The following is a 27,606-nucleotide window of genomic DNA, read 5'->3' as shown; positions in this document are numbered from 1 at the left end:
ACAGCCTGGAGGGGCTGTGAGAGGCGAGGTTGTTCTGCTGGATGTGGCACGATAGCAGAGCACACGCAGATAGGCTGATGCTGTGCTGGTGGAGGGGTCTGAGACATCCTCTCAGCAGTTAGATGTCTTAGTTGTTAGATGTCTCCTTCTCCTGGGAGACAGCACGTGAAATCACGGAGGCCTGAGACAGTGCCCCGGCTCCTGCTGAGACCAATGGCAAATTTCCAGTAGACGTGCAGAGGGACAGCGCTGGCCTTATTGCTTTAGCAGATCTCTATTTTTAAATTTTGTCAGTAGGGATTAAAAGGGGGGGGGGTGGGGGGGGGATAACGCTCCTCTCTAGTTATAGCTTATCACTTTAGCCTGGATAAGTGTTATCACCTTTTCCTCCTTGGCTGTAAAAATGAAACATCCCCATCTTCTTTTAGCCTGCTTCAACCAAATTCATTGCTGGAGTACTGCTGCTGACTTCAGCACAGTCACATGAGCCTAAATGTGGCCTTGGGACCTTGACCAAGCAGCCCTCCACATTTATCCCCTTATTTATAGGCAGCCCTGCTCTCCCTGCTTGCCAGCTAACTTCTCTCCCAGTAATTTCTTCAAACACAAACTGAAGTCCTTTACCTTGCTGCAAGCTGCTGCTGGAATAAAATCTCCACTGAAATCTCCCTTTTGAATTGCAAAGAAAATTGTCCCCAGAAAGATTTTTCCCCTTCAAGGGAGAGCAGCTGGACCGCAGGGCAGGGATGTAGATGTTGAGTGCCGCTCCCCAAAGGAACCTTCCCGAGGCCGGGAGCTGGAGAGACGTCGCTACCCAAGGGGACCCGCTTTGGGAGGCGTGTGTTGGCTTTGGGAGCCGCCAGCGCCCGGCTCCATCTACGGAAAGTCACCGCTTGTTCTGCCCCGGCTGGGAACAGCGCTGTGCGGAGCCAAGGTGGCGGCTTCCCGTGCGGAGAGGAAACGGGGCAGGAGAGGGGTGGAGGTGAGGATGGGGGAGGAGAGGTGAACGAGGCGATCAGACAAATTTAGAACATCCTCTTCTTCCAAATTTAATCTCCAATAGACAACGAACTTCAAAGGGAGGAAAGCCACTGTGATTTCCTTCAAGCAGCATTGACGCTTTTTGTTTGATTGTTTAAATATATATTTTTTGAATATTTTATGAAGACGTTTAATATGTGTGTAGTGTTGAAAAGGGCCTCCTGAATAGGGTTATTTTTTCTTTCCCCTGCCCCTAGCCATCAGGGAGCAGAGCTGCCAAACCATGAAGTTCAGCTTTATCACATTTTATTATTCTTGTAGAAAATGTACTTTTTTCCACCGTAAATTAAGTTCCTTATGTTACCATTATACTTTAAAATCATTGAACTCTCTGGCCTTTAAATATGGATGGGGAAAGGTACCTCTTGCTAATACCAAGCAGATCCCAGCTAACTCTACATATCATCTTTGTTATTAATAAAGCCATGCTAAGACACACAAATCAAACCTTTAATTTTGCTTAACGTGATATTAATTCTGGGCAAAAGAAGCATTTTCAGTCTTGTCAGATCTGTTTAGTCACTGATCTGGTTCACTGTGCATTTGCCACTTACAGCTTTGACCTTCATGGGTGTTAAAGCATGATTAAGCCTCAGGTCTCAGATCTCTTTCTGTAATTTTCCTGAATTTTCCTAATGGTTCTGAACAGAGATGCCACAGCTTGATTACTTCAAAAGCATTTACGTGAAATCCGTGTTTCCTACTACTGTCAGAAGAGAATTGCTGTTGCAGAGGAAAGCAACTGTCTTGCTGTGCCTCCTTCCCCACAGCAACATCACCAGTCACTGCCCCACAGTCACAGTTCCTTTGTCTCGGCTCTGTGCTGAAAATGCAGCAGCAAGCGACCGAAACCCATGCCAACCTGATCAATTGTGTATTCATACGAGAGGTACGAGCAGCGGCTCTCAAAGCCTGAAGCTGAAATTTCTTTGGAACAGGAGTATTATTTAAACTGAATCCTATTTAAACCACACTGCCACACAGGACTAATGTTTGTTTGGAGACAGACAAACAAATCGCATCCTGCATAACAACAAGAATAAGAGCAAAACTATTACATCATTGGGGAAATTCCCACTTGACTTGCGGTCCCTACTGCAGCTCTTCCCTTGGTTAGCTCCAAAAGCTAAAACCACGTGGCTCTGAAAAGAAAAACACGGACTTGCCTGATCTTTGAGAAGCCAGTATATGGTAAGGAGGGAGAAGAGCTGTGCAGATAAAGTCAGTTATCACGTGGCAACTGTAGGCACACCGAAGTTTCCCCAAACCCTTCTTTTTTTCAACCAAAAGTGACCTCAACACTCCTACAGCGCATCCTCAGTCCTGAAGAGCCTTCCTGTGTCCTGCTGGAAGTCAGACCTACAGCCTGTGCTTCCATTCACCTGCCTGCAAACAGGCTGAAATGGCTGAATTTCTGCCATCTGCTCTTTTACAGACTCCTGAGCTATCTGTCTGCATTCAATTTCACATATTTCTGTTCTCCATTAGAACCCAGGACTTTCAAAATCATTACATTTTCTCTAGCAAATAGCAGATTTCCCTGTGTGGTAATGATAATAATAAACGAGTTATTCCCACCAACAAATGCTAACCTGCTTGACATCGGTGCTGTCCAAGGGTATATGGAGTGTTCACCCTTATTAACTGAATTTTCACTCTAGTTTATTTTCCACATTTGCCTTTCGTATCCTCACTTCTTCCTCATAAGCAGAACTTACAGTTTTTTCAAGAGTCCCAGAACATCACAAGTATTTATGAATTTAGGACAAAAAATGTCTGTGTTACCAAGTCCCCTTATTTCTGCCATCCTATTATTTACCATCCTAAGTCATCCAGGCTGCTTCCGTGCCTAGTGGAAATCAATCGGTCACTTTGAAAGTGTCTCGTCCCTTTCTGTGATAGAATCTGAGGACTAGCCATGGACCATAGCTTAGAGATGACTGTCATCAGGTGCATTAGTGACATGAATAATTCTGAGTTTTTGAGGTCTAACTTCACACAGATTTTTAAAGTACTGTGGGATCCCAGGGAAACATGTGGTAGCCACATGTAGCATTAGGAGAAGCAAATTTTGTTCTTAAACACTTCTAAAAAGATTAGCCTACAAAATTCATTATTTTCATGCTGGAAATAATTATTTCCAGTAAAGAGATGAGGGAAATAGGACCTACAATGGGTAGCACGGTATCTTGCCTAAGATCTGAGAGGACCAAGGCTACTGAATCAAAAGCCCCAGCTAGGATGTCCAAGTTTTGGATTTCAAAGACAGTCATACCTTTGGGAGGGCTTTTCTATTTGCAAATGTTGATGTTGCTTAAGATATGTGTGGAATGAGACCACCAACCACTCTGAAAGGTCAAATATCTACCCTGCCTTTAAAGCAGAACAGCCTTGGCTGGTTGCCTCTATGGTCTGAGGGGAAAGGGAATGTCTCACAAGCCTCCTATCTGTCTGTTCTCTTTCAGTATCCTCATTCTGTAGAGATGAACTTCAGGAGTATGGTGTGGGACCCAAGAAGAGGATTCGTCATCCCCCCTCATTCTTTTGTTTACTCTGGAGTACTCACATGCACTGCAAATGTCAATGGAAGTGTGTTCACCTCCTATTACCTAGCACAGAGAGTGGGTGAGTGACCGCCGGGCGCCAGGGAATGGCCACAACATTTCCATTTCATAGCTAAACCCCTGGGGATTATTTCTTGGTCAGCCCCTCTTATATTTGATAAATCTAATTGGTATGTATCTGTAGCAAGTCCAAGCTGGAACGCTGAAAGCACATTCATTCTTCCCTCTTTTTCCTATTCAATAGGATTTGGATTTGATCCATTCCTGGTTTTGAAAAATTACCAAGTGTTGAGGTGGTACAAAATAGGAGTATTTTATTCAAACCCCACCAAGGCTTTGTTTGCTTGGATTGAGCTGTATTTACACTAAAACAACTGCTGGTTTAGGATAAACCAAAGAGTAGCTTTCTTTTTGCTTCTGGTCATTAAACACACCAGATCATGGTATAAAAATCTCATTAAACTGCTAATTCAAATCTTTGCTTTTTTATACAGTTCCTCTTGGTGATTTACTATACCCTTTCCTTTGTATTTACAGCTGAGCTTCAGCTCAGAATTAAAATCTGAATTTGAAGCAACCAAACACTAAATTTTTGAGTGCTGGGGATTTATATGAAGCCCATTAGAATTAATTTTTGCTTTGTTTTCAATGTACGTTCTTTCTTTCCTCATATACTATATTTTTGACAGCGGAGAGTTTATTGTGACCTCATTCCCATTAGATCACGGCATCCTTCTATACAATTAGCACTCAGCTTTAAACAACAGGCTTGTCAACTTGTATGGCGGCCAAATAAAAGTCCTGTAAAACTCTCTCTCTCTCTTTTTCTTCATTGTTGGAGTCGTTATTTTTTACTAGAATCATGAATGCAAAGCTAAAAAAGCCATTAGGTCACTCTTCTCTGGCCCAAAAGGACCCAGGCAATACCTTACTCTACAATGAGTTACCATGCAGCGGCCAGACACGTGTTTAGTGCGGGGCACCATAAACATGATGCCGGCTTATTTCAGAGCTGAGGTATTTAAGGCATCAATACACATGGAAGACCAAGACTTTGGGATGGTGATGACCTAACGTTTCCATTGTGTGGGCATCTCCATAGAAATGACGGAAGAAGGTGAGGTGTTTTGGAAACTGCGAAAGGAGCGGGCGTTGGAGAGGCAATCAGAGTGCAGATTCCATCTGAAATGTCACTGACGGAGGGAGGGCTGCGTGGTGAGCCCTTTGCTTTTTTCATTTCAGAGGGCAGAGCACGGAACCTGGAACTGACAGCATCTTCCAGAAAACTGCTGGTTGGCCAAAACCTCACTTTGAAATGCGAAGCAGAAACCTTCATCAACGGGCGCATAGAGTTCGTGTGGACGTGTCCCAGTGGGAGAGTGAGTTAATGAAAATTCTGTATTCTGATTTCGCACAGCCTCCCCCTCCCCAAAAGAAACATCTGTTCACAGGGCTGAGTAAACCCGAACAACTACTTATTCTGAAATACAGCCAACCATTTGTAAGCCCTACAATGGATTGTGCTCTTAGTCTGGATGAATCTAAAATTGATCGGACCATCCTGAACCTGCAAATGAAACTGCAAATCTCAGGCTACACACATGCCTGCAAGAAAGCCAGGAGGGCATGTTTCCTGTGGGGAAGAAGAGCCGTCTCATTTCTTCTGGCGTCTTTGCTGATCCCGCCGTGGCAGGTCTCGAAGGCAGCCATGAAGGTGGCGAGGTGTCAGTCTGCTCAGCCATCCTGGCATTTATTAAGCAGGAAAAAGTGAAACAAAAGCCAATTGTACCTGCTGCAATCTCCACCAAAGAATTAAATTTAAATTCTGAGTGCAGGTTCTTGAGCTTTCTGTGGAATGCAATACAAAAATGCCAGATTTGAAGTAGAAACATGTAAGAGACTGAGCATTTGCTTTGATGTACTGAAACCTTTCAGTTCTCCCAAGGAAAAACAGAGGGAAGAAGGGGTATTTGCCAAATCAGTTCATTTATCTGAGATCTTACTTGCAGTTTTATTTGATGCTTAGAATTAAAATGATCGCTTTTTCTTCTTTTTAGTTCAGCAAAATATACATTTTACATATATATAAAAATATATAAAATATACATATACATCTGAGCTGCTCGGAAAAATGTAAAATGTGATTCCTAAAAAATAATTTTTTAACTTGTTTATTTACTTAAAGAATGTCTGGCTTGTTTGGGTGAAGAAACCACAGAAAATGTAACATAGAAGTGCAAGGAATATGATGTTACTGAATTTTATTTCTTGAATCTTATGTGATGGAAAAGAGCTATTTTTCTATGAACCCCCCGTAGATTTCTAACATTATAATTGCAAAATCTCTTGGCCAAATCTCTGGGATCAAAAATCCTATCAGAAGCTTTCTAAAATTCTTCCAGAATTTGCATTGGCACTTGGCTGTCATAATACATTTCTGTCAAAATACATCGTTTTTTAAGACAGCAAAATACTGACTGTGACCATAAAACCCAAGCCAACAAAAACCCCAAAGCACAACTCTGACCTCCAGATGGCAACGGCGGTTTCGCACTGAGATCCCTGGGATCTGGTCCCCGAGAAGGGCTGATCCATGCTGCATCCCCCTGTTTACCTGCCTGCCCAGATTTCAGCGGAGAAGCGCTACAGTTCCACTCTGTTTCTCTCTCTTATTAGACTTGATAATGAAACCTCACACAAGAGCTCTTCCTGCTGATCTTTTATATTATTTATTTCAGTGATGGGGAGCTATGATAATTTTGATATGAATCACTGCTTTTCTTTACGGGCAGCCTTTGAAAGAAGGAAGAAAATAATCCAGTTTATGCTGCACTTGACCCTCTTTGTTCTGATTTCCAGCACCCTTATCCTAGAAGAACAATAGACCGGAGTGGCATGATATATAAATTTGCCAGTAGCTTGGCAATTGAAAATGTCACCCTGCAAGACGGAGGCCTGTATGTATGCAAAGCATTCAACGTCACAAGGCTGGAGGCCAATGTCACAGTTACTGTGTACGGTAAGTGCTGCGGCTAAACCAGAACACCCCAAGAACCACGACTGTTACGCTTAAAGGATAATATTATTAAATCTGTTGATATGCAGATGGCATTAGGAAGAATGCCAATTAGTTAAAGCAACCATTAATCATCTATAATCTCTAATCAGTCTGTGAGAGAGTCGGCACCCAGCACTATGTTTTCAAAGAAACTTTAGAGAGTTCAAGACTGAGATGTGTCTGAGGACATGGATTAACTGGGAGCTGAACTGTTTGGAAAAAGCTGGTACCAAGCGTGGTTGCCGATGCCCTGGAAAATCTGGCATTCACATGGACAAGAGATACCTCAGGAGTTTCACACACTGCTCCAGGGGCAATGCAGATGCATATTCTCTGCTTTAAACACCAAGTCCTTCATTTGGAGATAGACCTTCCTGGCTGTGGCTCAGCTTTGCAGGGGAACTGCGGTAGCAGCTTGTCATTCCGTTTGGTTGTCTGCAGCAAAAAGCCCCGGGTAGACACAACACAATTCAAAGATGTGAGCACTGTACTGTGGCAGATCTGCCGTTACATGCCCTCCTATTCATTTCTCTTTCCAGACAAACCTTTCCTTACGGTTTCCCATAAGAAAGGGCCTTACTACGAGATTACATCAGGACACAAGTCACTGAAACTAGCTGCAAAGGTGGACGCCTTTCCTCGTCCAAATGTCACCTGGTGAGTACCACCGCCGTGAGCAAAATTAGGAATACCTGACCTTCTTTTGGGCTCCTGTCTAGAACAGATTTTCACCGTTCCTTACCCCACAGCTAAAAGACAAGAGCTGGGAATGCTCATAGCTGTGGTCTCACAGTTCAGCTAAGATGCGGCTCGTTTCTGTGTGGACATGCGCCCTGTGAAGCTGGGCAAGCCATACCTCTTTCCCATGCTGTTTTTCTCTCCTTTTCCTACAGAAAAGGTCCCTACAGGAAAAATGGGGGGTTTGTTTACCCTGGACACAGAACTGTTTGGAAGATTCAGGTAGAAAGCTATGGGGGAAGCATTGCCCGTTAACCAGCATTAGCGGTGTCAGTCTGCAGAGAGGCAGTGCGTAACAGAAAGCTGCAGGACACATTCTCACATGAGAAATCGCTTCTTTTCATATCTTTTAAATAATTTTCTCCAATCCTGTACCACCAGCCATGTCAGATCCTTGCAGACAATGCAGTGAATCTCTCGAGGAAACTAAAGGCTCTACTGGGACTCTAATGGATCAGCTTAAACGTCAGCAGCTCCAGGAGCCAGTCATTTCTCTCTTTACCCTTTCATCGCTTGTCCTCGCTCTTGCTACTTTCTCTATGCTTCATTCTACAGGGGGTCTTCAACAACCCCATCCAACACCTACATCTTTAACAGTGTGAAATCCCGTACGACATGGCATGGGTTTGCCTGCCCCGGCGGAGAAGGTGGCCTGGGTGAGTTAGCACCTGCACGGTGCACTCTTCCCTGGCCAGCTCAGTGCCGCTCGGAGGGCTTGGCAGTCAGCAACAGGTATTTGTCAGGGATGGCTTTGCTACCTTATTTTTAGCAGCGAAATAGGATGAAATTCTCTAACATTCAGTCAAATCATTGAAATCAGTGCTGCCAGGAGGTATTTTTAATTGTTGCTGTTATTTAGGAGATGGAAATGTTTTTGTGAGGTGAAGTGGGGACCGTCCCCCTTTTCTCTGCCAAGGCTTTGTTCTCAGGGCTCAGCGTGGAGCTGCTTGGTGGCTGCCTGGGACCACCAGCGCTGCCTTCCCTGCATGTTCGAAGCTACAGCTGTTGATGTTGGAAGTCTCTCAGTACAGTTGTTCAAACGACTGCAAAGGAGGTTTCCAGCGTTCTCAGGCAGTAGGACACATGCCCCAGCTTCTCCTTCCACCAAGCCTAAACTGTGTGTGGCAAAGTCTGGCCTATTTCATATTCATAAGCCAAACCTGCATATCGGATTAGCAGTGAAGAGGAGTCTGCTCATGCAGACTCTGCTATCCTACTCTTAGCTAGCGAGGATTCAAGGTTGTGAACTCCTCACTGACCTTCCTATTGACTGTAAATTCTCCAAGTCACAGACTAGCTCTTTCAGAAACAGTAAAGGGTCATATATAGATATCAAAAGACAATTGCACTCAATTAATATCTTGTTTAAAACTGATGACATAAATTTTGGCTAACCCATGACTTTCTGCATGAAGTATTGCACATCCAGCATAATTTGGGGACATCTAGATGTGTATTACTGAGCCCAATTGAGCACCTGAGAGGCACTGTTCATTCAGATCCATTAAAGTATCTTTCTCCTGTTTGTCGGAGGAAGCCATCCCATAGAACTGCAGATGCTACTCAGTTCTAGTGTGGAAGGCTAGAAGGAATAGGTGTCCAATTCAAGCAGTGATTACAGCTCTGTGTTTCCCTTGCTGTTTCTGAAGGACGACGCTTTACCCACCCTAATTTGAGTAACAGGTTTTCTGAGGGCTACCGTGCATGCATGCACATGATGAGCCTTGGTGGGACTTTCAAAACAGGTACAAAGATGGCATACTGATCAAGGACAACCACACCTGCTATGAGACGGATCCAATGAAGTACAGACTGGGCATAAGAGATGTGAGACCAAAGCATGCTGGGAACTATACCATCGTCTTGAGCAACGAAAAATACGGCCTGTATAAGAACCTCACCATGCAGCTGGTAGTAAGAGGTAAGGACTTGATGTTTCTAATGACTTCTACTGGGTTCTTTCTCATTTTTCGTGCGGTCCTACTTTACCAGTCAGCAGGAATGGGTGACGTTTCCCCGTGGTTAGCTGACAGGAGCTGATACAGCACAGTGCGTAGACTATCACCTTACTTAGGAACCACTGAAGATCCACCACGTGTTAAAATGAAGCAACAAGAATGGAGAGCTGGTATGAGGAGTTAGGTTACCTAAAATTAGGTCATCTAAAGTCACCTAAAATTAGGTCATCTAAAGTCACAGAATCACAGAATGGTTTGGGCTGGAAGAGACCTTAAAGACCATCCAGTTCCAACCCCCTGCCATGGGCAGGGACACCTCCCACCAGACCAGGTTGTTCCCAGCCCCATCCAGCCTGGCCTTGACCACTGCCAGGGAGGGGGCAGCCACGGCTGCTCTGGGCAACCTGTGCCAGCGCCTCACCACCCTCCCAGGGAAGGATTTCTTGCTAATATCTAATCAAAATCTGAACAAGGGTAGATGTAGATCAGCTATTAGGAAGAAGTTCTTCACTGTGAGTCACTTCCCACTGAGACACTGCACCTCAGACAGAGCCTGCAGCACCTTTGTGTCGGGACAGTGTCTCTGCAGAAGGAAGCAGAAACGGCTTGAGAGTGAACACACTTAATGGGACTTACATTTTAATAGGAGCCGGGGAGGATATCTAGTAGTGAGGTCTTAGAGCTACGGGCACAGTTTCCCAAGAGAAGCGATGGAAGTTTTATCCCTTGAGATTAAAAACTAGCTTGGGCAAAGCACTGGAGAACATCTGCTGGGACAGGAAAAGTCCCGATAGGGCTGACGGAAGGAACTAGATAAGCTCTCCTGTCTTTTATGTCTTTCCACCATCCTGCTACAGAAATACTTCCTAAGTCTGTATTTTAAGCATTGTCCTTTATCTGCTGGGAGCACTTGAAAGACAGGTTCATTTTCAGGGGAATCTGGAGGAAACTGAAGTAAATGGCGGTGTGCACTGAAGCAGGTTCACTTGACATAGAGGGAAAATAGATATTGGAATCACATTTATTAATCTCCCTTGCTGGGATAATGGAAGACAGAACCACATTGTCTCTTTGCACATCCACTGCCTCTTTTAATCCATTGCATTTGGCAACAGAGATTGAATCATGAGGCCAAGCAGGAGTTCAGCAAAAGTTAGCTCTGCTTCCCTTTGTATTTCCCGACGTTCACTCAGGCAGTGAGACAGATATTGAGATAGGCTTGCTTTCTTTTCTGTGGTGAATTCTTTTCTCTCCTTAGCCTCTTTACACCTAAAACTATGCTCAGTTGTCCTGTTTTGTATACTTACGTACTGTTGCATCAAGTAACTTCCAGCATTCGTGTTTTTTCTCATTTCACCTCTCAGAAAGGAATAATGCCCAACAAACCGGGAACTTGTCACTTAGGCATATTTGTCCTATTAAAAATTCTAAAATATTTCTATATCTATAGAAAATATTTCTATATCTATTCTAAAATATTTCTCTCTCTATAAAAGATACCTTAAACATTACATAAATGAATGTGTTATTTAGGAGTGGAGAGAGCTAAGAACACACTTATGGTCAGGTACTGCAGCTCAGCTGATGAGAAGGAGTGTGTTAAGCTGCGGTAATTTGTTCACTTGAGATTGTTTATCCATACAACGGTTTTGCCATCTTGTTAAGAGAACGGAAACATTCAAAGGAAGAGAAAATTAAGAATGATAATAAACTATCTTGTCAAGGTAAATACTGGTGTTTGCATGCAAAGGAGAATGTTTACTTGAAGAGCAGCCATTCCCCAAATAGGCATATAAAAAACAAACAGACCTTGTTTGTATCAGCGAGATGCTATTTCAGGATCAAACCATCCCATGCTCTTAACGACAGTACAAGCCTTTCATCTTTGTTGTATGTACAAGTATGTGGTATTCTGCCTCGCACAGACAGCGCATGCCTAGCATGGTGCTCATTGTTAGCCTTTCTGAGAGATCAGCCCAACAAAGGCTTCCATCAGGAATAATTATTTCATTGCAAACCCATCATTTCTCAAGAGTCTGCGAGTCCAGCAGCTGCAGGAATGTCACTGACTGGAGAAGGTGTTGCATGGCGAAGCACAGGAAAAATGAACAGCAAGTGTTCCTTCTCTGGTGAAAGAAAGTCATCCCAGAAATGATAGCAAGCAGAGAAGTATCTGCCCCAAAGTACCATTGTTTTTAAGCTAAAGGCTGCAAACGTTGAGGATATTTGCCTTGAGTGCAGGCAGGACTGACACAAAGCACCTAGGAAACCTCTCTTGCCTTTGCCAGGCTCCTCCCTGCAGCACTAACCTGCCGTGCTGTATGTGAAGCCCTCAGCCCAAGGAGAGGGTCATTTTGCTCAGAGGCACGTGGGTAGAGACCAAAAAAGGCAAAGTTTGCTCTTGAAGTTTACGCAGCAGCAGCAAACTGCCTTTTTTCTTGTGCTTTCAGTTAAAGGGATTGCTTTTTCAGATCGAGGCATCATTTGCTTCACTTTCCAAAAAAATGCTGAAGCTCCAAACTGAATGCAGATTGGAATTTTCCCCTTAACTCCTCGACAAACCTGACACTTTATCTCCAGTCATCATGACTGATACCCTGGTATCACACCTGAACAGATTAAATTGCTTGAAGTTTCAGCAGACATGGAGAAGGAGACTAAACCACACTTTCTGGCCATTTTATGCAGGGGTTACCTTGCCCACCACTGAAACACAGCCACCTCTGAGCTGGGAGGGTGATTAATGTCTCTGCTTAGAACCATCTGCAGTCTGCAATTACTGAAGCTGGAATTTGAACACAGGGATTAGCAGACTGGATGGCAAAATCCTCTTGGGTTTAGCAGTGAACACAGTGGTGGGAGCATCAGTTTTTGCATCACGTCTAAAAGGTAAAGCCTGCAGCAATTCGGCACCCGATAAGCCTCAAGCTGAGTACATAACCACGTACCAGCTCCCTGTTCCTGAGGAGTAACACTTCTTTTTGAGTAACAGCATTGCCCCCCAAAAGCCAGGGCCAGTCTTTTATATTTCAGACCTGCATCTGTGAAAGCGAGTGAGTTCTGATCTGTTCTATTAAAGAGAAGATGGAAAATTATTTAAATAGACTTTTGAATGAGAAGAGAAATGTCATTTGAATATGTTTTCTTTTGCTGCAAGGGGACACTGCATTGAAGAAACTATAAGTAAGCATACAGCCCCCTCTCCTGTGAGTCTCTTCGCAATAATACCTCGTTAGCGGTCCTGAGCATCTCAAATAGCATACCTGGCAGTCAGTGCGCTGTGACAAACCCATCAACTGCCAATTTGAACCAGGTGGAGAGGAAGTTTAAAGTTAATACTGTTGTGAATTGCTGTTCACGAACAAAGGATAAACACCAGCAGGGCTCATTCGTCAAATTGCACTATATTAATTTTTGCCGTGTATTTTACTCCACAATAATGCATAATTATTGCACATCGGGTAAAGAATCCGCTTTTAGGACAACAAGAAGAGGCTCCTTTAAGCAGGATGAGAACAAGATATGAAGTCATCTGCTTGAGCCCTGCAGGATAGGAGCTTATATGCAGTCTATCTCCTGACCTGCTAGAGGACCAGCACTGCTGCAGGCTTTCCTTGGAGTCACCTCCCCTAGACGTAACTGGTAGCGACCACAGTAGCTGTGACATAAAGCGTACGTTGTACGTGCGAGGTATTTCACTCCGTGGTCATGAGTGAAATGAAGCTATTTCCCCCCAAAGTTTGATATGGCCATAAAACTGATGAGTATCTGCAGAGTGCAGAGGTACCAAGTGTTTCAGCTCCACAGAGGCAAGAAGGAGCAAACTAGACAAGTAACTCCCAGAGGTGCAGGGTGGGAACTGACAGCAATGTCGGCCCCAGGCAAGGACCTGGTTGACAATGTGCAGGAAGGAGCGAGCTGCCTGGCCTGCAGGAGAATCATGCTGCTATTCAAAAAATGTCTCTTTAAGAAGTGGCTTAGCTGTGCCTCTGGTCACCTGTGTTCCCACTGCAGCTGGAATGTAATCTTGCAGGAGCACATATCTCCCTTGTGGAGTCACCTTGGCTCATTGTAGGACTCGAGTCCCCAGGAGGTAGCTGACTGCATTTTCAAAACACTCCTTCTTTACATATTTACACATCAAACACTGTCCAAGAAGCTGCGGGTTGCTGTGTTTTTGTTTTGTTTGATTAAATTCTTATTGAGAAAAGCTTCAAGAAAATAATGTCCTGAAGAATTTGGAGGGGAGTGAGCAAGGAGAAGGAACAATCCTAGCAAACAGCTGGTGGCTGCACATCTGAGCCAGCCAAGAAGGAGAAATGTGGGAGAGAAGAGTTATTCCAGGCTGGAGTACAAAGTAGTTTCAGAACAAAACACAAACAAACCCCCTCAAATCTATTTATGGGCAAGCAGGCTGCATTTCATTCTCACCCTTGTACAAGTCACCTGCATGTATCAGGGTTCTTGCTGAGCTCTCATGGAGCAGTCAGCACACTCTGACCACCACGTTGTGAGTGAAGACTGTATCGAAGCACAAGTTAATTCAAAAATAGGGTGAATAATCTCCTTCTCCACTTTGCCTTTCTTCTTTGTCCCAAAGTTTCTCTCCTGTGCTCCCTCGTGGCTCTTCCAGCACATATTGCCTTGGGTTCCAACTGCTCTAGTCAACTGGAATTACATTCCCTTGTAGAGTCCTCGATCCCCCGAGCTCTTGTGTTGTATCTGTAAGAAATGCAGGATGAAGGGCTAGAAATAGCCTCTACCATAAGCAGTAGTAATTCACAGGCTCCTTATGAACTCCCTCTCTCCTGGGCAAGGACTGGAATAAAAAGGGTGCGCGGAGAACTCACGTGTGCGTTGCCATGTGTTCCCTGTTATGTCAGCGAGGTGACCAGCTATACCTCCATTTGTTACTAGGGATAATTAGCTCCAGAGCACTTAATGATGCATATGTTGCCCTACTCTGTAGTCAGGCCAGCTCTTCATATTTGGTTTAAAATCAAAGGCAACAGGAGTTCTGTTCCTGACCTACTTTGGCTTGCAAGGGATGAGTTGACATCAAAGGAGTCCCCAGTGATCTCCATAAAAGTTAATAAATATGCAGTGATCCATGTGAACAATACCCCATCACCTCGACCAGACCCAGAAATTCATTCCCTGAAGAGGGAAATGAGCCTTCAGGACGAGGTTAATACATCTGGGCTATGCCAGTTCAGCGAAAAAGAGCCCTCAGAGCGATGGATCTCAAGCAAAGCCAGTTGAAGACAGAGGGGAGACTCCCCCAGTCTTTTGTGCATGGAAGGGCCACTGAAATCTCTAAGTTGGACACTGTTGCACTGCGAGAAACATGAACTTCTTTGGATTATTACTGCAACCCAGCTGATGTTGAGGTTAAAGGGCTGAGCCAGATATGAGAAGCAGGGCTACATAAAATGATCTACCTTCACCTTGCCTGCATGCTTCGGTATCCTGCCAGGTTTAGTTTTCCTTTGCGTATCATACCCTTCTCCTGCGCAGCTCCTTGGAGGATCACCCATTCAGGAAAAGCCGAAAGAGAAAATCTAATTTTCCACCTCCCAGGCCAGCTGTGCAAACTAGAAACCCCAAAATAAACCACAGCCTGTCTCCATCCAAGCGCTGTTCCAGCGTGTTCCTCCCCAAGCCCGTTGCTCTGCTTTCCTCCTGGGCAGTGGTAGCAATGGCTGTGGCCAATGCTTTGGGTGGCCAGGACACTCAGCTGAGAAAAGCAAGAGCAAAGAGATAGAGTGCTCCAGGCTGTCCTTCGAGGCTCATCTATCAGACACAGGCAGGAGAGAAACAACTGACTTTTTCTGGGAGATATATGAAAGGAAAGAAAAAATGTAGCAGCACAAACAGACTGCAGCGGGCCTTTCCGGCACGCTAATTATAAGCAAATTATGAAGAATTTTTTCACTGACATCATGCAAACCCTGCACACTTGCTGCTCCGCAGTCCAGCCTCCACTCGGCCTCTGTGTGCTCCCAGGAGAGCCCCTAATGAAAAAGTCAGATGAGCTATTTTCATTTTGCTGGAAGTAGCCAAAGCAATTTTAGGAAGAGGTAGGTGGGGGCCTGCTGGAGTTTGCCAAAAAAATCCGAAGCATTCAACTCACGGCTTTGCAGCAGCAATCTCTCTCTGACAGCCCTTAAAAACCAGAGTGGTGGGGGGAAGTCGGAAAGTGGCAGCATGTGGTTTCCATGCTGTCTCTCAGCCAAGCCTGCAGGTATATTAACTGTTGTTTTTCTCTTTTGAAAAGCAGGCGAAAGGGGCAGAGACAAAAATCCTAGAAAACCGCCTGCTCTGCTAAAAATTAAGCCATTCATCATTACGCATTTGCTTTTGAACTCTGTTTAGCCACAAAAAATAAGAGGGGGAGAGACAGACGAGAGAAAACCCCTTTTTTTCCCCAAAGCTTGGCTGCATCGGGGTTGAATGACAGATCTGGGAAAGGTGGTACAGGACTGGAAAAGACAGCTTTCTTCCTACAAGGTGAAGATAGACACATCCAAAAGTGACAGTATTAAGGACAGAAGAAACAAACCCAAGCTGCGCTGCCATTTAAACAACAAAATTTCGTGCAGGGTAGGTCAAGTGTCCTGTGTTTTTTCTTAATATCTGTCCATACAGTGTCCGACTGCATGATTTCTCTTCCACTCGCTGCCACCCTGCTGGCATTCCCAGCCCGTAACAGTGGGTTACAATGGAGCAGCAGGGTGTGTGTGCTAGAGATTAGGCAGGCGACCGATAATCGGTGACCCTAATTCTATTCCTGGCTGTGGCATTGACTCACGGAGAGATTTTGGCCACTCATTTCATCTTGGCATCTGCTTCCTCAGACCGACCGTGGGGACAATGCCACGCACCCACTTCACAGCGGCCTTGTGTGTAGTGCTGCGCAGAGCAAAACAAAAAAAGCAAACAGACCGGCACAAAGAAAACCACCCAGACAAAATCAGCTGGGGTCAATCACAATGTTCTGTTCAGCCTGAAACAAAAGTTTTGTTTTCAGGTCATTTAATTCATTTTTTTCCCCTTTCTTTCCTTTTAACAAAAAAGAAAATAAAAACCCAACCCAAACCACAGAGATCCCTTGTAAGCCAAACACGGACAAAGTGGTTTTACTTTGGAGGTAATTTCATCCTCTTTTTTCCATGTGGTTCGACCAGTCCAAAGAGTTCCCTATCCACCTTACAGAATATTCACCTAGCTCAGCTTGCAGAGCTTATATTTCCATTAAGTACTGTAAAAACATCAGATGAAAGACTCCAAAGTGCAAATTATTTTTGCTTTTGGGAAACAGAGAGAATAAACAGAAAACAAGTTGCCACTCTATCAACAGTTTTAATGAAGCCCCGTGTCCAGCCAAGTACATAAGGTTGAGAGCAAATGCTTCACTGGACCACTCTTATGTTATTTTAATGATGTGCTTAATGTGAAAAGATTTTTTGAAACTCAGTATAAATGGCAGGGGAGAAGGTATGTAAACAGCAGTTCAGTCACAGGTCACTGAAAGGAAAGCAAAGTTTCTATAAAAAAGGCAGGGAAACTTTCTATGTGCTGTCCTCTATATTTGGATGCTCCTCTGGCTGACAAGTGTGCAACCCCATAATAACATCTGCAGTGGATTTAGAGATAGAAGAGGCTCCTGCAGAAGGGGTAATGCCAGAGGGTTAATGTCCTAATCCTTGACATATTATTTGCTCCTAATGCCCCAAACTAAAGATCACACTAGAAAGTAAGGTGAGATTTACATAATGCTGATCAATTTGAAATTTACAGTAAGCAGAACCGCTTTTTGATTGTATTTCACAGTGCAGCAGCAGCAGAGTCTTTAGTTATTCAGGTCAGCTCTCACACCAGCAATTGCACCTCTGCAAAGCGAGTTGGGGATACGATCACACTTTAAGCCAGAGAGGACGAAAACCCATTTCTTTCGATACATTTAAAGCCATCTGAACATTGCGCGTTCCAAATGCAGCCAGAGACGAGAAAGCTTTTAAGGTTTGTTTGGCTTCTGCTTGAGAAAACTCAGCCTGGGGAGGGCGATGGCCGAGGGGTGGGAGGCGGAGGCTAAAAGCAAGCAGGCAGATCTCGGTGCAGGGGGGGAGTGGGGAGCAAGAAGTGGGATAGCGAGGGATTCTGCAGGTCAGGAACGAAGCGTAGTTCAAGACCTTGCAGCTCAGCACGACTGTGGCAGGCAATGCTGGCGGAGGCAAGGCTCTCTAGGAAGGTGTTCGGTGAGCCCCAGGTTAGGATAGCAGAGGGTGCTGTAGGTCAGGCTCGGCGCCGGCGCAGAGCTTCAAGGAGAAAGGAGGACTCCGCACCGCACTTGCAAGGCGTACTGCAGGGTCTGTGCAGAGCTTGCTTGATTACTCAACTCCTGTACTGCCATTAGTCCAATGCCTGCTGAAGCTCTCCATTCCCAACAGCTTTTTTTTTTTTTTTTTTTTTTTGCAAGCTTAAAACCCAGCAAATGTATGTGTGTTGATGAAATCCACGCTTCAGATGCATAATTTAAGGTGCAAGCAGAAATACACTTGGACTTTGGCAGTGCTTACAAATGGATTTGTACTCCGAGGCTTACCTTGCACCTAAACATGAGCGAAGATAAACAAGAGTTTGTGCATAATCCACCATGCTGCTCAGTAAGCAAACACGAAAGAGAAAGCCAAGCGCTGTTGGGAGGAGGGAGAGTTATCTGAGAAATACACTACTAGGTATACCTTGGATAGTCACTGGCTTTGGGCTAAAAACCTCCTCATCACGCTAATGCAGAGAGCCTTTTCTCAGGTGAGACTGCTGCTGATGCCAGCCCACGGAGCCAACCATCTCGTTATAGTCTGAGCAGATCTAAAAGGCCAGTGCCCACCAGAGCAGCCAGTTAACTTGTTTCCGTCACCGACAGAGGCAACTTCTGTAAATAGGATCTGGCCCAGGAGGGAGCAAAGTGAATGGAAAAGCTTCAGGGGGTAAGCTAAGAGGTAAAATGGCCATGACAGTGCACAGAGGTTTGGAAAGCCTTCAGCCCAAGAAATATCCCCCATACATCCACATCACAAACCCCCCAGTGCGCTGGGGCCAATGCCAACAGCCTTGCGGCCACGAACGAGCCACGTTCGAAATTGTGGGAGGGCCTCGTCCCCCCTGAGGCAGCGCCGCAGGAAGAGTCATTTGCAGAGTGACACCAACCCCCACTACAGCCTTGGCAGGGAGAAAGACAGACACGTAGAAAAACTGCCTCAGTTTCTGAGTGTCATGCCCGTAATTAGCTACGACCCCACACTAACTGTGTTATAAGTCACTGCGGAAGAAATGATGGGGAGGCATTTTTAGCCAGCCCCTCAAGTTTTAAGAAAATAATTGCTTAAGCCTCATAAATAATAATTATTTCAATTGATGAATCATTTTGACTCATTTTGGTCCCAAGTAATTTTTAATAGTGCCATGCAGTAAAGTAATTGTGGAATTAAGAATTCATTCGTCACTCGTGTATGTTCTTATTTGAATTAGATCAAGTTAAAATTATCTCTTTTTTAGAAGGCTAATTTAAATGACAGTCAACGTGTTCATCATTTCACCAAGACTATAGAAAAAGCTAATATTAAAAGATTGTAATCAAACCTTGTCCCACCATACTCTTTCACACACACAAAAGCACACAAACATATTGTCTCCCTCTCCCAGTGTGTAAAGATCTGTTCATATGGTCCAGAAACCATAACATTTGAGCAACCTTTCACATAACACTTGAGCAACCTTTCACACCGAACTTAGAGTCTTTCTCCAAGTGAAAATCACACTTTTGAGGTCAGTCTAGACACACCAAAGACAGGATTTGAGACTCAGAGGAACAATGTCTGAGATAATGAAAAATGTGCTTTTCTCTCTGGGGAGTTTTACAAAATTATTTTTATGATCAGAAACAATTTACTGATGGGAAATGAGATGCCAGTTACAGGAAATTCAACATTAGTCCCAATGATTTGTCCTGTGAATTGCTCAGAAATCTCAAAGCACTTGACGAGCGACACGTTGCGTAACCCAGAGCGATGTGGTGCGGGAAACCCTGGGTCCATGTTAGATGAGGATATGAGTTTGAGAGACCCGAACTGCAGCCTCAAGTGCTCTCCCGGCTGCTCCCTTCTTCATCTTCTCCTCACAAACAGACAATCCCTCTCCCTGTCTGAAGGGACAAAGGGGTGAGGAGCGGACTTTTGAAGCCTGATAGAACATCATCTGCAGGCGGACAGGGAAACAAGACTCAACCAAAGGGGAACAAAAAAGCAAAAGGGAACACAAGACCAAACCCAAACAAGGCCAGTCACTTGGGATTTTCAAGTGAAATGTTAATCAGAACTAATGAAGGTTCTTTAGGCAGCTTATGTTTTCCTATCGCATGGGAGTTAGGATATGGCTGAACCAACTACAGTCAATACTCCTTTCGTGTGGTGGAGAAGGAAATGCTGATGTATTTTCAAGCAATGATGAGGTCAGAAGATCTTTCAGAGTCTGACCTGGCAGCCATGAGAAATGGAAAGCGAGGATCCCACCAAGGCATGGGATCAGCCTGGTCAGTCAGAAGAGTAGAGGGCTGGAAGGGAAAAAAAAAGCTATTAAAAAGAAAGAGGGAAAGGGCTCAAGATTGATGAGGTGGGCAGTAGCTCATATTTACATATCTGGGGCCTCCTTGACAACAGAAAAAATAAGTTAACCCAAAAAATAGAAATCTAATCTACATTCACTTCCCAACTTGTCAAAAGCCCTCCGTGTAAAGCAGCCGCACTTGGCTGCACAGAGGTGTTCCACAGAGGGACCCCGGCCCATAAATCTGTTTGATTTCCTGTTATGAGAAGCAGACAAAGCGATACGGCTAGGGATGGGCAGAGCTGTCTGCATAAGGGAAGAGCCTGTGCTTTCACCCCAAACTCAAACGCACCCTCTCCGAGGTTAGGAAAAGTTCAGTTCACTTTGGGGATTTTTTAGCATTATTTCTCATTTTCACATGTTCCCGTGGGAGCTGGAAGTAGATGGGACAAAGCATTTCTTGCCTGCTGGCAACAAGCAGCCCTGAAAGAGTCACACCAAAGTTTGTTCTTCAGAGATTTCCAGTGCAAGAGTGTGATCTTGGATCTTCCCTGTGTGAATAACGCAGCGAGGTTTTTAATGGTTTTGCTGTCGGTGAGAATTTCTTGGCATTACTCTACAAGTGTTTTCTCCCCACCACTTCTGCCTTGCTGTCTTCACCCCTTCATCCAGCACATGTTACACATGAGCAGAAAAGGAAAGCAACGTTTTCAGCTCAAAAAGACTTTTTTTTCCGAAACCCTGGGGAGAACCTGCACAACGGTAACAGTATTGCAGAACAGCAGCTGTTGATAAGGTTCCTCTCAGGAGGTGACATCAGGAGCCGAATGCTATTTTGCCCACAGTACACAGACTCACAGCCTGATCCTGCAGTCCCTGACCAATAGATGTTTCATGGCATAAATTTTCCAGGAGTATAGCAGGTCCCCGACAACTTCTGAAAGCAATTAGGAAGGATGTGGTAGCATTTCAACGCGTTTTCTGAAACACCACAACCAATACCCACGTTTCTGCGAATGTCTACGTTCAGTATTGCTGGTAATTCCCCTACAACTTCAGTAGCCTCACCACATCATCACTTAGTGACCACAGCGAAACGTTTCAAAACCTTTGACAACAGCAGGACCGTGGCCATGGATGCTAATTTGCTCATTTGCATTTATTTTGTGGTTTTGTTTTTGTTTTTTTCTTTAGAGAGACCCAAAATCTATGAAAAGGAAACTGATTTTGATAAGATTGAGCGGGTGGAATTAAGAAGCAAACACAAAATCCAGTGCACTGTAAGCGGAAATCCCGACCCGACGATTCAGTGGAAGTGGCAGCCCTGCAGCCTCACAGACACGCTGTAAGTGGACGTTCCTGCGGGTGAACACGTTGCAAAATCGTTTGGTAGTTTCAAGGCAGTTTTTCATTCCAGTACATCTTATTTATCGTAATTAAAAATCACAAGCAGCGATTCCCCACCTAAAGATCGCAAAGGTTACGAACCCAGCAGTCATCAAGGTGTTTATGATCTTTTTGGAGTTACAAGCACCTGCTGTATGATCAGATTTGTGTCAAATGAGTTTAAAGTGACTAAAGAATCAGGCTTGAATTTTCTTTAAGTTGACCAGCAACGTCCCTCTGACTTACCAAGATCTTTTCTTACACCTCTTGGTGTCAGCCTACACAGATAGGTGCTTTCTGCGTAGAGCTAACACACTTTTCCCCCCTGTAAAAGCTATTGTCAGACCAACCTGCTAAAGGCTTGGCTTCATTTCGTTGCCATATGGAATTTATGGCACTTCCTAAGGGCTGTCTTCACTAGTGCACACCGAGCATGGGCTCCTGTGGCAGCACCTGCGCTGCAGAAGCTGGAAATGGTAGCCAAGCCTTACTGAGGGCCCTTCTTTGCTAAAGTCTGGAGGCAGCCTGAGGTGTGAAGACCCAGAAGCAAGTCACTGGGTCAAAACTGTCCAAGAGGAATGAGGCAAGTTAAAACACAAGATGCCTTTTGAGATCCACCGTATACAAGTAGCCGTTTTCTTTGCTCCTGCTGTTGTATGAGCAGAGTGATCTACAGAGAGAGGCCTGGGCTGAGGTCTGAACGCTTCCCCTGGGGCTACCAGGGGACATCCAGGAGCCACGTATAACAATCCCGAGCACTTCAACTCTTCCCTGCAATGAGAGGGCTGAAGTCAGGTATTCATTAAAAAACTAAGGCAGGTCTAGGAAGCAAGAGAGAAAATCGCTGGATGGTTCCTTATTTTCTCACCGTTTCAATGTTTTTCCAAATGCTGCGAATGGCAAGGCATGAGATGGGGGAAATGACAAAGAGAAGCTCCTTTCCCAGGTTCTCTGCTGCAGCAGTTGCAGTGCTGTTGGGTCATCTAGTCTCAGGTTGGGTCTAAAAAGTGACCTTGTGTCCCTCTATAAGGGAAATAGCCCATTACCTCGTTTAGGTCGTTTCACCGCTCCTGCAGGAACAAACCGGCAGAGAGTTGTACACTGAGGCAGGGCTGTTGGCATCGCAGGTCAGCAGAAGGCACACAAGCTGCTGCTTTGGAGGTGTTCAACAAGAGCAGAATGGAAACACCATAAGGAAACAGGTTATGCACTCTGTAGGCAAGCCACAGAGATGACCTGAAATCTTTTCCAGACCTTGCTGTCTAGGGAGAGAGAATTGGTCATGAATGCCGAATTAAGCCAGATTCGAACCACTGACCTGGTGGCAAAAGACCTCATATAACCCTTGTTCCAGCTCTCTGACTCTCTGATCTTATCAATTTAAATACAATTGCAGAGTGGCGTCTACCTCTTCTGGCCTCCGGGGCAGCCTTATCTTTCTCCAGCAGAAGCTGTAGGAGGATTCCTGTGGGAAATGACACAGACCCCACTTCCTTCTGTTGTCTCACTTCCTCTCTCTCTCTCTTTCTCTCCCCCCTCCTCACTAGTGCACTTTGAATCCCAAAACACTATCATTGTTCCTTATAGCTGTGATGTGATTTGCTTCCTTTTGAGTTTTTTTCCCTTCATCCTCAAGACAGAATCGCGCCTCGCAGGAAGTCACTCAAGACATCTTCTAATTAGGCTCTTCGGAGAGCCATAAACCCTCCCTTGACCCAGGGTGTTACCCATGTGCCTTGTGCGGATTTGGCAAAGGCACGGCTGATTTATGGATTAGTTTTCTGCAGCGTTGGCCCTCGGTCATCGCCTATAGAAGTCCATATTTATTTTACCTCCTATAATCCTAATCTGCTGCGGTGGGCTCAAAGGCCGTGGGAAGCACGGTGCCTCTGCTGGGGCAGAGGAGGCAATAAGGACACTCTCCTGTTGTGTACCATGATGACTTGTGCAAGCTGCCACTGCAGCTAGTTGTGGAACTGAACTGACTTCACTACCTTGCCGTCACGGAGTCGCAGTTCCTACCACTCGGCCATGCTGGACTGAACTGGCAACTTCACAACGAAAGGCTTCCTCCAGTTGCAGAGCTGGCAGTGCCCTCGGCCAGGAGGCCTGGAGCTCCAGCCCTGCTGAAGCCTTTGTGCTCCTAAGGATGAGGTGGCCTGGGTCTCTGCTCATTTAAATCCAAGGGTTGCAGCTAAAGAAGATAGAAAAGCCTCTCACCCTGGATGGTGCAGATGTACCTTTCCACAGGACGTGCTACATACACTGCTCTTTGCCCCTAATTCAAAAATAAAGATTGATACCTGACTGAGATACGGCTGTCTTCTGCGGAATATGCAACACTAAAGGAGCCTTCTGCGATCGTGATCCCACTATTTATCCTTTCTACTCCCTCAGCCTGCACTTCATGTCAGGAAGCCGAGAAGATACACAGACATGTTCAGCAGCATTCACCTCGCCCCAGTTTTGAATGGCTGGAATTCTGCATTTTGACATGCACTGCAAGTGCTAAAAGAGCACTTAAAAAGCCACAACTGCTCAGAGTTGGAGTATAACTCCTATCAGGCAGATTAAACTCACAGGATTTAGTTAGTTGACCACGATTTTCTATTTTCAATCTTCAGAAAGTTTGGGGAGTTTCCTTGCTGGTATATATACTGATATTTGTCTACCTCTGCCAAGGTGCTTTGTAAGTAATTTTGAAATGTTGGATGAAGGAATACAGTATTTTCATGGAGAGGTAACAATCTCCAGCAACAATAGCTTTCAGGAGTTTTTAAGACCTAAGACTATCACCTAAGCATGACATTCTGTTTCTTTAATAATGCCTCCCCGGGTTATCTGCAGCAAGTCTGGTTCTTGAACACCACCTTTGCTTTTCTACCTCCAGATGCAACCCCAATGGGCAGAAGATTGTGGTTCAGGAGAACATGTTCATAGGCAACAAGATCAGAAGCATTGAAAACAAAACCGTGAAGCATGGGGATAAAAGAAAGGTATGTGTGTGATGAAAATCTGAGCAATGATGTCATGGAATAGCAGTGGGCTTTACCGAGGGGACGCCGCGCTCACACGGAGCTCGCTCCCTGCAGTTCCCAAGCTGCTGCGGGTTGTTAGCATGCTTTAAATTCCACAGCCCTGGGATCACTTTCAGATCTCTGCTGTTTATAAATGCCGGGATTCTGGCAATGATGTCACACACCCTGTTTAAAACTCTCCAAAGACTTTTGGGTCAAAAACCTCTCTGTCTCCCTCAGTCTTGAGAAAGTGTACGACTGGTTCGGTGCAAGAGGGGTCCTGTGGAGCACACCCAACTGATAAGGCCTCTGAGTTCATCAAAAGGCTTAGCACTTAGAGAGCACTTTCTGCTGCCCAGCCTTGCCTACTCTCCCGCTAGCAGGAGTTATACAGCTGGGTCATTTAAGAGGCCTCCGGTGGCCAGAGATAGCTGGCCTGATTTTCAGAGCGTGTAAGTGCCTGCAGTACCTGCCTGTTTCAGCTCAAGTTGTCAAAGTTTCTTTACCCATTTGGATTGCCAACCATGTTACCGAGCCAATGCAGGCGGGAAGACCTCCTTCCTTCTACGCTTCCCTGCCTGCTTCCCCTTCCAAACAGCACCTGGAGCATGAACTGCAAAGATCCCAGCCACGAATTATCTGTTCAGTGCCTCCTGGACACCTATGGTGATACTGAGTGATATTGTCCACACACATCCACGCTAATCCTTGGGAAATGGCTGCAGTTGTTCTGCTGTAGTCACAGACTTCTGGCTACGCCTTGGAGAAGATGCTGTGGTCTGGCTCGGACTGCTGTTTTACTCCTGTCGGACTGACAGAGGTTTGTGGCTTTAGGAGTGGTTTTGAAGCTACAGGTTTTGAGGTGGATGCTCCAGATTATTGAGTGCCTAATCCTGCAAGGTGCTGAACGCTGCAGTTCGTATCCTGGTACACCTTTGAGCATATGATAATTCTTGGGCTACTCCCATGCTTGAAGTTAAGCACAAAGCTAAAGTGCTCTTCTGGATTGGGTCCAAACTAAATCAGCATCTGGCAGGATCAGTGCCTTAGCCATCTGCTCTTTCTCATGGAGACTTTCCAGCTCTAAACATAATCTAAAACAGAGCTCTGAAATCATGGAGGTTGGGCTGGGAAGGAGAAAAATCAGTGTTCGCATTTCATTCCTGAGTTTTCCTCTTGCTGGAAGATACGTATAAATTGGGATTTATTTAGATGGCATAGTGCCCCTTAAGGTCTGTTTTTAAGTGTATTCTCTAAGAATTTTAGATCTTAGGTAAAGCAACTACCTACAAAGTGCTAGTTACTTCTAAAAAATTGAGTTGGTGACATGTACCTACAAAGTTTCTTCCTTTTCTAAGACTTTCTGATTGCTGCATGGACTGACAGGAGTTTTGCAGCTCTCCTGGCTACCGTTTCTCTCCACATACACAGTCTGTCTAAATATGTGGTCTGGTGTCCAAGAGCTCAGTTTATATCTGATGATCAGTCCTAAAGTCATGTTAGTCCCCATATAAAAGTGAAGGGTTTCACAACTGCTGTGACTCAAAAAATATCTGTTAGTTGCTGAATTCTCCCACACACTGGGATAGCGAGTCACCTCAACACCACAAAATGAGAAACATTTTTCTTTGTCTTATGCATATGCACACCACTCCCATCTCTTCTTTTACCATCTTTGCTGAGGCAAATATGCAACTGGGTGAAATTTTGGTGTGCTAGTGGACTTCGGATGGGGTTTGGCTGCAGCGTCTGAATGAGATGTTTTCGGAGTGCCACAGAGCTCCTGGACCCAGTGGGGCACTCCAAACACACCCTCAATGTTGGTGCTGGGCTTCCCAGCTTTCCCCTATCACCTCATTTCCCCAGAAAGAAAAGGTGGAGCAATCTCCAGGTACAGCAACCAGAGGAGAAACAGTGCTCCTACCCACAGGTCAGTTCTGACAACACCATGTGCCTGTGAAACATGGTGGACACTAGGGTGCTAGGAGAAGGGAGGCACGATTGCTTAGTAGAGACAAGGACCATGAGGGAACCTCAGTACAAGGACCCCACGCAGTCCTCAAAAGGTCTCCTCTTGTTCCCTAAGAGCTTTGCCGCTGCTCACACCCTGAGTACCGCAAACAGCCCCGAAGCTGCTCCTCGCTCTGCCCTGCCCAGCCATCTGCTACTTCTATGGAATCCAGGCATCCTGAAGTATTCATGTTTTAGACATGTTCTAAAGCTCAGCCTACAAACCTTTAATTTAAGCGTTTACATATTTCATTATTAGTTCCATAAAAATACTTCTTTACAAGTTACATAAATTCTCAATTTATAGTATATTCACTATTTTCATCTTCTGCTGGTTGAAAACATATTCTGAGGTGTTTCCTAACAATTTTTATGTCCTGATTAAGATTTATTCAAATTAATAAAACTAGATTTTATGAATCTCACATTTCAGCACTTTGTCTCCCTGCTTACATTAGCAGACAATTCCTCTCCACCCCCCTTTCTGAAGTCCAAGGCTATCTGTGTAAGTGGAGTCTTTAGATAATTGGATATAATTCAAAAAAAGACACTGATGAAAACTCGTAGCCTTCAGACTTTTCCTTGTTTTTTATCAGTTGTCTTTCCCACCAGAAACTGAATAGACAGGAAACAGCCCAATCCATTCCCACCATGTCCTAGCAAGTAATTCATCTGCATTGACTAGCCAGATGAAATAATAAAGATGTTGGAGCCCGACTGAGCGTGGCTTTTATTGACTGTGTTGTGAAGCTGGGATTAGCTGAGATTGGTTATTTTTCCTGTGTGACTTGAGCCTGTCCAATGATAGCTGGAGTCTCAGAGCAGAAGGTGGAATTTACCCAGTCTCTACAATTTCTCAGCATCCCTAGAGGTCACCCTCAAAGAACTGTACCAATACATGCTGGCTTAGCAGCACATGAAAAAAATGCATTAACTTTTTAGAGCTGCTAAGAACATAGGAACAAACCCCCAGAAATTACCAGATCCAGAATCTTGCTCAAAAGCTAGCTTGCAGGGCAGCAAGCATGGATTTTTCCAGCAGACCACTGATGCTTGATGTGATCAAAGATCACATCAAGATCTTTAGGCATCTATTTGACAAAAGCAGCATGTAAAATTGAGTTCTCTTGTCATCTTCGTCATAATGATTATTCCATTATTATTCCTCAGACAGAGAAGTGAATTTCACGCCCTCCTGTCTTCTAAAGGCTGAATCTCTTTCCTGAAGA

The 27,606-nt window shown here is 44.8% G+C and overlaps 1 protein-coding gene across 1 annotated transcript in view; it reads left to right on the top strand.

Annotated features, from left to right (window-relative positions):
* LOC104352162 (vascular endothelial growth factor receptor kdr-like) overlaps positions 1-27,606 on the top strand; it is a 95,726-nt gene that overhangs the window by 18,759 nt on the left and 49,361 nt on the right. The window contains exons 5-11 of the mRNA XM_086470695.1: positions 3,507-3,666; positions 4,848-4,984; positions 6,465-6,624; positions 7,203-7,320; positions 9,147-9,322; positions 21,159-21,309; positions 24,241-24,346. Coding sequence (XP_086326821.1) covers positions 3,507-3,666; positions 4,848-4,984; positions 6,465-6,624; positions 7,203-7,320; positions 9,147-9,322; positions 21,159-21,309; positions 24,241-24,346 — 1,008 coding nt within the window. The remainder of the gene's footprint in view (positions 1-3,506; positions 3,667-4,847; positions 4,985-6,464; positions 6,625-7,202; positions 7,321-9,146; positions 9,323-21,158; positions 21,310-24,240; positions 24,347-27,606) is intronic.

Source organism: Leptosomus discolor, chromosome 9, assembly GCF_034619465.1.
Source record: "Leptosomus discolor isolate bLepDis1 chromosome 9, bLepDis1.hap2, whole genome shotgun sequence".
Classification (NCBI taxonomy): Eukaryota; Metazoa; Chordata; class Aves; order Leptosomiformes; family Leptosomidae; genus Leptosomus; species Leptosomus discolor.
The sequence above is the reverse complement of the archived record's forward strand: the minus strand, read 5'-3'. Positions and strand labels throughout refer to the sequence as shown.